The sequence below is a fragment of the Ovis canadensis genome, chromosome 23, assembly GCF_042477335.2.
Source record: "Ovis canadensis isolate MfBH-ARS-UI-01 breed Bighorn chromosome 23, ARS-UI_OviCan_v2, whole genome shotgun sequence".
In the NCBI taxonomy this organism is placed as follows: domain Eukaryota; kingdom Metazoa; phylum Chordata; class Mammalia; order Artiodactyla; family Bovidae; genus Ovis; species Ovis canadensis.
The window spans coordinates 39,219,533-39,234,238 of record NC_091267.1 but is presented as its reverse complement, the minus strand read 5'-3'; the positions used below and the strand labels follow the sequence as shown (position 1 = coordinate 39,234,238).

Below are 14,706 nucleotides of genomic sequence, written 5' to 3'. Positions count from 1 at the left end.
ACCGGGCAAATGAATTATTAATTGAAAATAATTAGCTTCCCTGATAACTCAGCGGTAAAGAATCCGCCTGCCAATGCAGGAGATGTGGGTTCAATCCCTGAATGGGGAATATCCCTTGGAGAAGGAGGTGGCAACACACTCCAGTATTCTTGCCTGGCAAATCCCATGGACAGAGGAGCCTGATGGGCTACAGTCCATGGGGTTGAAAAAGTCAGACATGACTTAGTAGCTAAACAACAGCAACTAGTCACGTGAAGCTAGCCTACTAGAAGTGCTGGTTCATATTAAGCCAAGAGATTAATGGACTGTAAAGAATGCAGCAGGTGTCGGAAGGCAAAATGGGAGTTTGTTGTGCAGATTGAGCGTATATGTAACTATATTTACATTTACATAGTTGTGAATAATGATGTACTTAGTTGTGAATGGCGATGAAATCCCAAGTGTGACAGTGCTTGATAAGAACCAAAGAAAACAGCTAGTGGGGGCGGGGGGCGGGTGGTTGTTGAGGAATGAAGTCTGCATATGGGCAGTCATGTGTGACCCGCAGGGCATGATGGGAGTTAGTAGGGGGCAGGGCTAGGGGGCGCATCTCGCACTAAAGACCTTGAGGAAAGCTACGTGGGGCCCCGAGAACACGAGGTGAAAACCACCGGCTAAGGAGAGAAGGATCAGGGAGTGGCTCAGATTCAAGATGAGTCTGCCTTTGTTTTTCAGATGGTAGCTGTGTTCTGAGTTGCTGGGGGAGGCAGTGTGCATCTAAAGGAAGCTGGATTTGGGTTCTGCTCTCCGGCTCTGGTCTTGGTGGGGAACAAACAATTAAAATGTGTTTCCTTTTGACAAAGGAGAGTGGTGGTTAAACACAGACATCCTTTTTTAGTGTCTATAATATGCTAGGTGGTAGGTTACTCATTAGTGAAATATTTAAGCTGAATTGACGGATACGTTGTATTAAACAACAAATAATTTTTATTTTCTAGATCTGCTTTGACTTTGGAAATGGACTCCATTTTGAGGTAAGAAACAAAGGGGATTATTCCTATCTTGAATTTTATAGAAAACAGTTGTGCCTTTACCAGATTGAAAGCACACACTCCCACTGAAACCGCTAGGTGGCGTTTTGAGGGAGGTGCCTCGGAGCTGTGGTCCTTTATGTCTCAGCACAGGAAACAATTCAGCGAGAGGCAGGCATAGTGATAGGTAAGAGATTTACTAGAATAGGATGATTGTGAGGCTTCCGGGCAGGTGGTCAATGTTGTGCTGCCCGGAATATTAGTGGGTTACATTTTTATAAATAAAAGGAAGAAAGGGAATGGAAAGAAGATCACCTTGTTTTTCATTCTTTGATTCTTAGGTCATTAACTCCTATGTGTTGGGTGGGGGAGTTATTGACCCTATATGGTGCATCCTTCATGGCACTTTGGAAAAATTATATTAGGTCTCAGTATAGTGCGGGTCTTTCACTTTGAAATGTCACCTTCCCGTTAATTATTGTTTTTTGTATTTGCAGAGAGTATGTCTTAAGGGTCATTAACTTGTTGTCACTGGGCAGGTTTGGGGCCTTATTTTCCACTATTGTTTTTTTGTTTATTTTGGGACATGTCTTTTGCTTCTGTTACATGGTTTTGTTGTTAAGCAAGTTAACTTGGTTATCTTGTTAAGCAAACCCATCTAGCTTCGATGCTAAGCGACTTGTTCAGCTTTATGAATTAAGTAATCCCACATTGTTTTGGGATTTTTCCATTACTTGCTTGAGTGATTATTTACTTACTGTTGTCTCCCAAAGCCCACTGAAGTTCCCTCTCTATTAACAGTCTCCTAATGGGATTTCTGAGCTAGCTTTTGGTTATCCTACTCTATCCCTGGGGCTTCCCAGGTGAATCAGTTGTAAATTTCAGGTGGATTCAGGTAAATTTCAGGTAAATTCCCAGGTGGATCATTTCCCGCCTACCAAGCAGGAAATGTGGGTTTAATCCCTGGGTCAGGAAGATCCCTTGGAGAAAGAAATGATTACCCACTCCAGTATTCTTGCCTGGGAAATCCCATGGACAGAGGAGCCTGGTGGGCTACAGTCTCAGTTCAGTTGCTCAGTCGTGTCCGACTCTTTGCGACCCCATGGACTGCAGCACACTAGGCTTCCCTGTCCATCATCAACTCCACAGTCTATGCGGTGGGCTACAGTCTATGGGGTTGCAAAGAGTCAGACGTGACTTAGCAACTAAACAACAACTCTATCCTATCACCTCAGACTCAGCCATTCCCACTGAACCACATTCACAGGAACCTCTACCCAGGGAAGATTATGCAGCATTTTTGACAATCTAAATATCTGTCAGTGAGAGAATGGTAAAACAACTGATGGTACATGAAGGAATGTCCATGATGAGGTACTGAATGAAAAATCAAGGGACAGAATGTGATGTATAGTATTGGGCTGGCCATGAAGTTTGGGGTTTTCCATGAGCTGTTGCAGAAAAAAACCTGAATGAACTTTTCCGCCATCCTAATATAATTCCATTTTTATGGGGAAAAAAAAGGAGACCTTTTTTACATGTGCAGCTGTATGATCATAAGAAAATATCAAAAGATATTTATCAAGCTGTTAACAATGCATTTTCTAAAACATGAGTGAAAAACTGGAAGGCAGTTTTACATTTTTACGTTATAAACTTTATATTATTTTAATGTTTTGATACATAATTAATTTTTTTAATTATAGAAGAATTTTTCCACTGAAAACAAAGGAAAAAAATCAATGATCTAGTGATAACCAGTGTAAATATTTTGAAGTAAAATGCAAGTTATTATATAAAGCAATAAAATGAATAAAATGGTAAACTTAGTATAAAAATCATCTCTGATCTTAAAATACTAGGTCATTTAATTTTAATACTGCATTAAAATTTTCCTTGGATAAAATATATATTCATCTATTAAAGCCCAACTGAAAACTTATAGATTAGTTTTCTGCCTAGTTTTCGATAAACCAGAGATGGGCCATTTAATCCTTTAACTTCATTCTTAAAACAATAAATTCATTAACTGACACTTTCACTAGTTTTAGTTAAATTGATATCAACAGGTTACTGATAATTTTGTCTTAAAGCATTAGTAATTCATTTTTAAATTATAAGCCACCACAGAAAAATAAGACTTCATTTTCAGTTAGAAACATTTCTTGACTTGCCGTGTTAATTGTAATTTGCCCATTTGTAAGGTCACTAAACTACTCTAGCCTTTTTAAGTCCTCCCTCTGGGAGATCTTTCCTTGCCGATAAAAAAACAACAAAACAAAACTGCTTTACTGGTTTGGAAACAAGCTCTTCAGGTAGATAGTGTTTGTTCCAGAGTATATGTTTTCTGTTTGAAAATGAAACCTGTGCATGTGTGCCAAGTCGCTTTAGTCATGTCCAACTCTTTGTAACCGTATGGACTGTAAGCCCTCCAGACTCCCCTGTCTATGGGATTCTCCAAATAAGAATACTGGAGTGGGTTGCCATGCCCTCCTCCAGGGGATGTTCCTCACCCAGAGATTGAACCTGTTTTTCTCTTATGTCTCCTACGTTGGCAGGTGGGTTCTTTACCACTAGCACCACCTGGGAAGTCCAAAGCCTATATTAAAGCCATATCAAAAAGTATGAAATAATTTATACCTTAGAATTTGCACAGCTTTCTCTCAACTTCTAGTACATTTTATGATTCCTTACTAATGTTTTACTAATTTTTTGGCAACATTTTATTGCTTTAGGTCTTACACTCAAGAAATGAAAGCAAGTTGCTTCCTAAACACATTCACCCAGTGAGACAGAAGCGTGCTTGGATCACCGCCCCTGTGGCCCTCCGGGAGGGAGAGGACCTGTCCAGGAAGAATCCGATTGCCAAGGTACTGTCTAAAGAGGGTACACGTATGAAATGTGGTCTGAGATCGTCCATGTTCACTGTAAAATTTTAGGACTGTTCCATGAGGTACTCACTGAACTTTTTAATATTCTAGATGTCACCCTGAAGATCCGCTTTCCTGTTCTAGAAGATGCAGCATTAGTGGTGAACCTGTATTTTATGGAGGGCTTTGATTCAGCTGGGCCTCCCTGGTAGCTCAGCTGGTAAAGAATGCGCCTGCAATGCAGGAGACCCTGGTTCGATTCCTGGGGTGGGAAGATCTGCTATAGAAGGGAGAGGCTACTACTCCAGTATTCTTGGGCTTTCCTGGTGGCTCAGCTTGTAAAGAATCTGCCTGCAATGAGGGAGACCTGGGTTTGATCCCTGGGTTGGGAAGATCCCCTGGAGAAGGGAACAGCTACCCACTCCAGTATTCTGGCCTGGAGAAGTCCAGGGGATCTCAAAGAGCTGGACATGATTGAGTGACTTTCACTGTTTGATTCAACTAAGAGTGGACTCAGGCACTAGTTGAATCCTTGTTTAACAGAGTGTTAACAATGCTTAAAAGGAGATCTCATCATTTGTTTTCTCTAGAACCTACCTAGGTTCTCTGGCAGGAGCCCTGTGAATTGGACTGACGAAAAATAATTAACAAGAGAAAAACAAGCTTAGTAACGTGTCTGTATGTGCTCTGTGCTCAGTCAGTTCAGTCCTGTCTGACTCTGCTGCCCCATGGACTATTGCCTGCCAGGCTCCTCAGTTCATGGGATTCTCCAGGCAAGAATACTGGAGTGGGTTGCCATGCCCTCCTCCAGGGGATTTTTCCAGACCCAGAGATTGAACCGCATCGCCTGTGTCTCCTACATTACAGGCAGATTCTTTACCCGTTGAGCCACCTGGGAAGCCCCTAGAAACTTGTCTATCCCGCATGAAACATGTGGGAGTACCCTGAGATGAGTAAATCAAAGGTTTGATTAGGATTTGGGTTTATATAAGCTACATAGTAGAAGGACAATAAATTTTTAGGAAAGTGACAAGACAGACAAGAAAGACCTCGAATCCCCAGGGGCAGCAACCTGGAAAGGCAGATAGATGGGCAACTAATACTAGAAAAAGCTAGTTAGTCAGGTTTGTTTTGTAGATTCTCCTGGTCCTGTCTCCAGGCTGATAGGGATGTAAACTCCCCTCCAGTGATTAACTTTTTTGTCCTTGCTGTCGAGAGGGGTTTCGAAAGGGCACCTTTACAAACTTACGTCCTACTCTTGGGCAAGTAAGGCTTCCCAGGTGGCTCTGTGGTAAGGAACCCATCTGCCAATGCAAGAGATGTAAGAGACACTAGTTCAGTTCATGAGTTGGGAAGATCCCCTGGAGACGGGCATGGCAACGCACCCCAGTATTCTCACCTGAGAAATTCCAGGAAAAAGGAGCCAGGCGGGCTGCAATCTGTGGGGTTGCAAGAGTCAGACACTACTTAATGACTAAACCACAACAGTCTTAGGCAAATAGGAAGAGGACAGAGAGTTTTTCTTGTATCTGCTTCTTCTCAATCGCTTTCAGCTTAAAACTATTATATCAGAGTCATGCATTCTGCTGCCCTACCCATGAAAGTAGTTTTCAAAATGAAAAGAAACTGCTATCTAACTCATCTTGCCTGAAACAGTCTGGGTTTATGGCCATTGTCCTGACCTAATTATTAATAACTCCCCTTTCAACTCTCAAAATGCCCTATTGTTTTGATAAATAATATGGTAGTTCCATTCATTTGTATCTTAGATTTAGCACTTGCAAAGTCTGAACCCTTGCTTTTTTCGAAAGCCGTTCTCCCTAAGTTCTATCCATTTCAGTAAATGGTACTATACTTTTTTTCAGTATTTTCAAAACTGTAGCAGATACTGTCAGTTCTGTGCCAAAAGTGTATCCTGAAACTGCCCACTTCTCTCCACTGCCACGCTTCTCATACCCATCAATGTCAACTCTGACCTGTGTTGCCAAAAGCACCCTGACCTGGTCTCCCTGCCTTCACTCTTGCCTGCCCCTCCCCCACCATTCTCCAGAAAACAGCCAAAGTGGTCTTCTGAACTGAAATTTTCATCCCCTTCATGAGGCCCTTTCAACAGCTGTACACTGCAGTGGAAGAAATATACTCCTCACTTCTGCCAACAAGAGCTCTCTTAGGATTTGTTGACTTTGACCTCCTCTCTGACCCCAGCTCCTCTCAGCCTGTATCCCACACTCTGCCACCTCCCTAAGCTGACACAAGCCCAAAGCCCATGCCAGCCTCCCACCCTTTCGTTGTTCAGTCGCTTAGTCGTGTCTGACTCTTTTCGACCCCATGGACTGCAGCACTCCAGGCTTCCCTGTCCTTCACTATCTCGCAGAGTATGCTCAAACTCATGTCCATTGAGTCGGTGATGCCATCCAACCATCTCATTCTCTATCTTCCCCTTCTCCTGCCCTCAATCTTGCCCAGCATCAGGGTCTTTTCCAATGAGTCAGCTCTTCTCATCAGGTGGCCAAAGTATTAGAGCTTCAGCTTTAGCATCAGTCCTTAGCACTTGCTGTTCCCTCTGCTTGGAACCCCTCCCCATAGGTATTTGCAGTATCTCACAGCATAAAGCCTCTGGCCAAGAATTCCCTTCCCGGCCTCACCCCATCCACTTTGATCAGCTCGGTTTATAGCTCATTCACCTCCAGGCGGAGAAGGCAATGGCAACCCACTCCAGTACTCTTGCCTGGAAAGTCCCATGGACGTAGGAGCCTGGTAGGCTGCAAGTCCATGGGGTCACAGAGAGTCGGACACGACTGAGCGACTTCACTTTCACTTTTCACTGTCATGCATTGGAGAAGGAAATGGCAACCCACTCCAGTGTTCTTGCCTGGAAAATCCCAGGGACGGGGGATCCTGGTGGGCTGCTATCTATGGGGTCACACAGAGTTGGACATGACTGAAGCAACTTAGCAGCAGTAGCAGTAGCACCTCCAGGACATTATGTCATAAGTTGCTTGCTTGTTGTCTGGTTCCCCCAGTACAGTGTAAGCTCCCTGAGGGCAGGGGTTGGTCCTCAGGACTCACAGCTTGTGCACACCCTGTGCCCCAAGCAAAGCCAACATCCTGTAAACATTTGTGTGAATGAATAAATGTTCATAGGCAAGTGGTACCTTCATCTTTCCAACCTTATAAACAGCACATACAACAAGCTCCTTTAAAAAAAGAGCAGCCAGGAACAGAAGACACTTTTCCTTTTTCCAGCAATATATTATTTTGATAAAAGCCCTCTTAAATCTATATGTTTGATTATGGCTTTACATGAAGTGAGTGAAAGTCGCTTAGTTGTGTCCGACTCTATGCAGCCCCAAGGACAGTAGTCTGCCAGTCTCCTCTGTCCATAGGATTTCCCAGGCAAGCATACTGGAGTTGGATAGCCATTCCCTTCTCCAGGGATCACACCTGGGTCTCTTGCATTGCAAGCAGATTCTTTACAGTCTGAGCCTCCAGTGAAGCCCATGACTTTACGTAATAGTTTGTATATAAGTAGTTAAGCTTTCTGGTTTGGTTAGTGCTGGTTTGATGAGATATCTGAATTGTTCACTCATTTTTTCAATAGGTTTCCCTAAAATACATGGGATTCAGTAAGCATTAGCTATTCTTCTTACTAATTTTAATTATAAAAGTTTTTAAGAGTAAAATTTACATACAAAGCAAAACATTCTGTTGTATTTCCCCAACTTTATAGATTCTTTATCTAAAAGTAATACTGTCAACAGCTTAGTATCTTCCATATCTTTTGAAATACATAAGTATGTATATACTTACATACTCTTATGTGCATACCTATGTATATGCAAACCAACTGCTAGATTCACACAGTTTGATTTTATTTTTAATATAAGTGAAATTATATATATAGTCAGCACATAAAGATCTAGGATATTCTCTATAAATACTGATGTATGTGTATACACATACACATGGGTTGTGTGTGTGTATGCATGTTCTTGGCAAAAAAAAAAAAAAGAGAAAGATAAAAGAAACACAGGGAAAAACAGTGAAAAGTGATCACCGGACTGCCCCAGGGTCCCCATTCCTCCAGGAGCAGAGCAGGCGTGGCAGGAGGTTGGAGCCGCATCTCATTCTCAGCAGCACCCTCAGCCCCAGAGCATGTTGGGAATCCTGTGGGAAGCATGTGTAGCTAATTCTGAGATTTCAGGATGAAGAACCGGAGGGGCAGAGGGGGGTAAGGGCTTCAGTGATGTCTGAAAAGAGAAATTGAGGATCCAGTAGGGGGCGACAGAAATACACTTAGCGATGAATAATTAGAGATAACAGAAATGGCAAACAAACAAGTCAGAGATACAACTAGAGCTCTTTCTAGGGGAGGAAGGTGTTAACTACAGAAGTCCCCCAGGTTAGAAACTCTAATCTGCAGGAACATTCCAAGTAGGTGAAGCGCTTGACTATTTTAACCTTCCTGTGAAAGGATGCCTTACTCATACCTTCCTGATGATCAGTTATTAAGGTGGTTTTGAGTCTGCAAATGTTACCTTACCTAAATTTAAAATCCACTCTTACCAAGATGTACCCCCCTAATGATATCTTAATTTCATAACAACCCTAAGAGGTAAGCAGAAGTGTCTCTTCACATTGCAGGTAAGAACACTGACTCGTGGGAGGGTAGGTAACCATCAGCATCCCACCTAGTGTAGCTGTGACATGCCTAGACCCAGGTGCTCTGAACCCAGCACCTCTGCTCTGATCACCTGTGTCTCCCACCTCCCTCCTTTCAACGTCCAACAGCTTCAGAGCGAAATTTTCAATTAAAACCATTACCTGTAAGTTAGCGTTTAACTTGAAGCATTCCTTCTTATTTTTATGTTAGATACACTCTGATCTTGCAGAAGAAAAAAACCTAAAAATTACATACAAATACACTGGAAAGGGCATCACGGAGCCGCCTTTTGGTGTGTTTGTCTTTAACAAAGACACCGGAGAACTGAACGTTACCACCATTCTAGATCGAGAAGAAACGCCATTTTTTCTGGTAAGAACAATTTATGCATTGGTAGCTTTTCTTGGATAATAGTTACGTTTTATTATGTTTTTGAAATTGTGCTACTTGAATGACCTCAGCCTAAATGCCTTCTATTATGTATGTCATGATTCCAGCTAACTGGCTACGCTTTGGATGAAAGAGGAAAAAACTTAGAGAAACCAATAGAACTCAGAATTAAAGTTCTTGACATCAATGACAATGAGCCAGTGTTCACACAGGACGTCTTTGTTGGGTCTGTTGAAGAGCTGAGTGCAGCAAGTAAGAGTTTATTGTTTTTATGAATGAGTACCCAAGATCATTCTGTGCCCAGCATGTCACTGAACACTGAAGCCTCTGTCTTAGTGGAGGCTGACTGTTACCCACAGGAAAAATAATAATAAACTGATTGGTCTAGGTTTGGAACTGATTTTCTGTTTTAAGTTTTTTTACCCTCAAAACAGATACGGTAGATTGATGTGCTAGGTTAGGTATGTGTTGCAACTTGTCAGTTTCACCCTGTGTCAGGAAAGCAGCCATAAGATGCTATGTAAACAAATAGGTATGGTTATGTTCCAGTAAAGTTTTATTCACAGAATCAGGTGGCTGGCTGGCTTGGGCCCACTGTCCGTAGTTTGCTAACCTTAGACATATTATTTCTACCTCCAGGCTTCAATGCAAGTGTTAAATGCAGCTTTCAATATGGGGGCTTGCAGGAGAAATTTCTCTTAGATCTGAATGTAAAGAATAGCTATGCTTCTCCTGAATTGCTTGTATTTTAATAAGCATGTATGTGTATCTGTTCATTTTTCTTTTTTTGTATTGGTTATTAGAAATGTGATAAGCAAATCTGTGGCCCTCCTATAGCGTGTCTAGAACTTCATCTTAAAAATTATATATACTAACCTCAGCCTCACTTTTATCTTATTTTTCCTATTCCTACCTCCATTCACACTTGCTCCCTCAAGCAATTAAATTCTTTGATCTTAGTAAACTGAATTTGATACATACCTAAAATCCTTTTTGGAACAAGCTGATATGATATATAAAATAATAACAACATAAGTGTGCTAAAAGTTGTGTTTCATCTTGGACCCCTTCGTTTTCTGCTATCAGATACACTTGTGATGAAAATCACCGCAACCGATGCAGATGAGCCCAACACTCTGAATTCTAAAATTTCCTATAGGATCGTGTCTCAGGAGCCTGCTAGTTCTCCAGTGTTTTACCTAAATAAAGATACAGGAGAGATCTATACAACCAGTATTACCTTGGACAGAGAGGTAAATTAATATTTCATGTTATTCATCTTTTCTGCTCTCCTCTCCTTCCAGTTTATTCTCTCTCTAGTCTAATTTTCTGACTTTGTTTTGTGTTACTCACTCATAGGATAACTCAGAATGATCCTCCTCTAGGGATGTGCTGTCTAGTATCGTAGCCATCAGTCATATGTGGCCGTTGGCCACTCGGAATGTGACTAGTCCCAATTGAGATGTGCTGTAAGTGGAAAATATACACCAGATTGGGAAGATATAATATGAAAAAAAAAAAAGAAGAATGTTAAAATATCACCTTAATAATTTTTGGTTGATCACTTGTTGAATTGATAACATTTTGGATAACATGGGTTAAATGAAATTTCTTTGTTTAAAACTAGTATCACCTGGTGTTTAAACAATCCCCTGTCATTACTGTAAGTAGGCATCATGGTAAAGGAAGAGGAAGATAATCAACCAGAAAACCCCCCAAATGTTTTTATAAATGAAAAGGCAAACCAATATACTTCTACTCTCCCAAAGAAAAAATAAAATTAGTATCAACTGTCTCTTTTTACTTTTTTTTTAAATTATTTATTTATTTGGCCACACCATGTGGTTGTGGGATCTTAGTTCCCTGACCAAGGATTGAACCCAGGCCCCAGCAGTGAAGTGCCAAGTCCTAACCACTGGACCACCAAGGAATTCCCTCTTTATTTCTTTTTCATGTGGCTCCTGGAAATTTTTAAATTACATAAGCATTGACCTAGGGCCTCTCCAGTCAGGATCTGTTTGCTAGAGAGTTCTAAAGCAATGTTCCTTACTTTGTGTTTCTGTAATGAAACTTCAGGAATCTTTCCTACTGTTAATACATTTTCAGAGGAAGGAAAAGAGATTCTATTACTCCTGTTTAGAGTAACAGAAGTATTTGTAAAGGAAAGAGTTATTGTAAATCCCAAATTGGAGGAAAATTTGAGTTGTTTCCTAAAGGATATTTTCTCAAACATCTCATTTTTTTATTTCTAAGTCAAAGGGAACATTTTAGTTGGAAAGAGAAGACAAGATTTCGTAAATGCTACACATCTAAAGATGTTAACAGCATGCATGGTAAAATGTTGATGATCCTTAGAGCGCTGTATTGTCATCAAATATAAATCATCATCAGAAACAATCAGTGTATTTTGTAATGCTTAAAAAAATTATTTAATTCTGGCCAGAGAGGAAAAGGATTCGGGTCAACATTCCTTTGATATCTTTCTAAAGGATAGTTAAAGTGTTAGTCGCTCAGCTGTATCTGACTCTTTACAACCCCATGGACTCTAGCGCGCCAGACTTCTCTGTCCGTGTGATTCTCCAGACAAGAGTACTGGAGTGGGTTGCCATTCCCTTCTCCAGGGGATCTTCCTGACCCAGGGATTGAACCTGGGTCTCCCGCATTGCAGGCACATTCTTTACCATCTGAACCACCAGGGAATCCCTAAAGAATATTATTACTCCTAGAATTCTACTCTACCTTTTCACATAAAATGAGAATGGAAAAGTACTATTTTGAAGTAGTAGTGTGATTCTGTCTCTGAAACATTTAGCAAAAAAAAATGCTGGCTGTCACTTGCTGGGCAAGCCATGTGCCCAGTGCTATTCCAAGCCTTTTACATGGATTAACTCAGTTAATGAACCTATAAACCCTGTGAAGCAGATCCAGTTATTATCCTCATTTTATGTAGAAGGCAACCAAGAGTCAAAGGGATAATGTGTGTCTGACATAGCTAGCATGTCAGAATTGGAACTCAGGCAGCTGGTCCCAGAGTCTCTGCCATCCTGCCTTTCACTGAGCAGTTTTGCTCTGCACAGGGTCCCGGGCATGGGCACTCGCTGCCTGGCTCCTTCTTAAACTTCAACCACACTGATGGAGCCATCAGAAGGGACCACATGGAAGAGACGGATCCCCTTTGGAGTAACATCTGAGATGTTGTTCTCTAGGTCGTGTTCTCCAAGAATCTTCTTTCCCATGCACCAAGTTTTGCCTTTACAGACCCAGTGTTCTTGGGGGGTTAAGTCTTCATGACTTAACTTTTAACCTAAAATGAAGTGTGGGCTAGAAAAAAAACTAATTTCTAGAGTCTCATCACTTCCAGTGTAATGCTGGCTACCTTTTGAAAGCACTTTTGTGCCTAGACTATTTTAAGGAGAGACTCATCTCCTGATAAATATCACCAATGATGTAATTAAGAATTTTGATGTCAACAACGGCTCTAGGCTTTTCTGCCCTTTTAAAAAAAGCTCTGATGGCAAACAGACAGTATCTTCATAGAATTAACAGCAGGTCATGAGATGTCTTTTAATATTTACTTATTTATTTTTGGCTGCTCTAGGTCTTTGTTGCTGTACCGGCTTTTCTCTAGTGGCAGCGAGCGGGAGCTGCTCTCTAGTTATGATGCACAGACTGCTCATTGCGATGGCTTCTCTTGTTGTTTAGCACAAACTGTAGGGCCCTCAGGCTTCAGTAGTTGCAGCTCCTGGGGTCTAGAGCACAGGCTCAGTAGTTGCAGCGTACAGGCTTACTTGCTCCGAGGTATGTGGGATCATCCCAGATCAGGAATCGAACCTGTGTGTCCTGCATTGGCAGGCAGATTCTTTACCACTGAGCCACCAGGGAAGCCCCCATGAAACTTACTTATGAATAAAATGTACTGAGGTTCATTCCCCTGACCAGAAAGACAGATTTGGGAGCAATTCATCTTCACCCCAGCTGGATCTTTTTCATTGCCTTGCAGGAATACAGCAGCTACACTTTGACGGTAGAAGCAAGAGATGGCAATGGACAAATAACAGATAAACCAGTAAAACAAGCTCAAGTTCAGATTCGTATCTTGGACGTCAATGACAATATACCTGTAGTTGACAGAAACGTGGTAACTATTATTTTTATAACAAATGTGCCTACTTAAATGTCAGTCATAACTAAAAATATATCACTTATGCTTGTGTTCCATCAGAATAAAAACCTCCTATTTGTGTTTTGCAGTATGAAGGATCAGTTGAAGAAAACCAAGCCAACGTAGAGGTTTTACGCATAAAAGTGTCCGATGCAGATGAAGTAGGCTCGGATAATTGGTTAGCAAATTTTACTTTCGCATCAGGAAACGAAGGGGGTTATTTCCGCATAGAAACTGATACTCAAACTAATGAAGGAATCGTGACCCTGATTAAGGTAAGGACTTAGTGTTCAAACCTGGAATGAGAGAAGTTGGTCAAGAGTAGGACTCTGATCTATTTTGAGCTACAAATATTTATTAGTACTGGTGCCACAATGTTAGAGATAGGCGCCATCCCTATTTGCCCAAGTTCTATGGTTGTAAGTGGTCACACTTTGTATTTCTAATGTCAGTAGTGTGAGGGTCACATTTTGAAACACAGTGTATAATTCTACTTAATTGAATCAATAAAAATTAAAATCATGTTATAAGTATATGGGTCTTAAACATTTAAAACCCTGACTCCTACAGAATTTTTTAAACAAATTTAGAGGATGGATTTTTTTTTAAACAAAATTAAAAAGGAAGAATACCACTATATGTTAAATGGTTAATGATAGAATATCAAATTTTAAAATAAAATGCAAAACTAAAGCTTTCAAAACATTTCATTAAGTCACAGACAAAAAATTGATTCCAGAAGCATCCACATTTTTACAACTTTATTACACAGTAAAGTAAGTAAATCCTAATAAAGGAAGGATGATAATATAATGTATAACAGAATAGAGGAAAATTAACTTGAAGTTTCATTGTAATAATTATGGATACCATTTATCAATAGGCTACCATATGTATATAGACCACTTTTTGTAAAGCAGAGGAAAACAGAATAAAATTCAGTTCAGTTCAGTTCAGTCGCTCAGTTGTGTCTGACTCTTTGCGACCCCATGAATTGCAGCATGCCAGACCTCCCTGTCCATCACCAACTCCCAGAGTTCACTCAAACTCATGTCCATCGAGTCAGTGATGCCATCTAGCCATCTCATCCTCTGTTGTCCTGTTTTCCTCCTGCCCCCAATCCGTCCCAGCATCAGAGTCTTTTCCAATGAGTCAACTTTTCACATGAGGTGGCCAGAGTACTGGAGTTTCAGCTTTAGCATCATTCTTTCCAAAGAAATCCCAGGGTTGATCTCCTTTAGAATGGACCGGTTGGATCTCCTTGCAGTCCAAGGGACTCTCAAGAGTCTTCTCCAACACCACAGTTCAAAAGCATCAATTCTTCAGTGTTCAGCTTTCTTCACAGTCCAACTCTCACATCCATACATGACCACTGGAAAAACCATAGCCTTGACTAGACGGACATTTGTTGGCAAAGTAACGTCTCTGCTTTTGAGTATGCTATCTAGGTTGGTCATAACTTTCCTTCCAAGGAGTAAGCGTCTTTTAATTTCATGGCTGCAATCACCATCTGCAGTGATTTTGAATTAAAGGGAAGACAGATTTTATGATTACTAAATAAATAGATAATGGCATTAGAGACAAAATCAATTTACCTTCTTGTATTGAACT

At 40.9% G+C, this 14,706-nt stretch overlaps 1 protein-coding gene across 1 annotated transcript in view; it reads left to right on the top strand.

Moving 5' to 3' along the window:
- The window catches only part of DSG2 (desmoglein 2), a 51,640-nt gene that overhangs the window by 18,521 nt on the left and 18,413 nt on the right, over window positions 1–14,706 (top strand). The window contains exons 2-8 of the mRNA XM_069568947.1: window positions 978–1,013; window positions 3,746–3,880; window positions 8,754–8,915; window positions 9,041–9,185; window positions 10,020–10,186; window positions 12,934–13,071; window positions 13,185–13,370. Coding sequence (XP_069425048.1) covers window positions 978–1,013; window positions 3,746–3,880; window positions 8,754–8,915; window positions 9,041–9,185; window positions 10,020–10,186; window positions 12,934–13,071; window positions 13,185–13,370 — 969 coding nt within the window. The remainder of the gene's footprint in view (window positions 1–977; window positions 1,014–3,745; window positions 3,881–8,753; window positions 8,916–9,040; window positions 9,186–10,019; window positions 10,187–12,933; window positions 13,072–13,184; window positions 13,371–14,706) is intronic.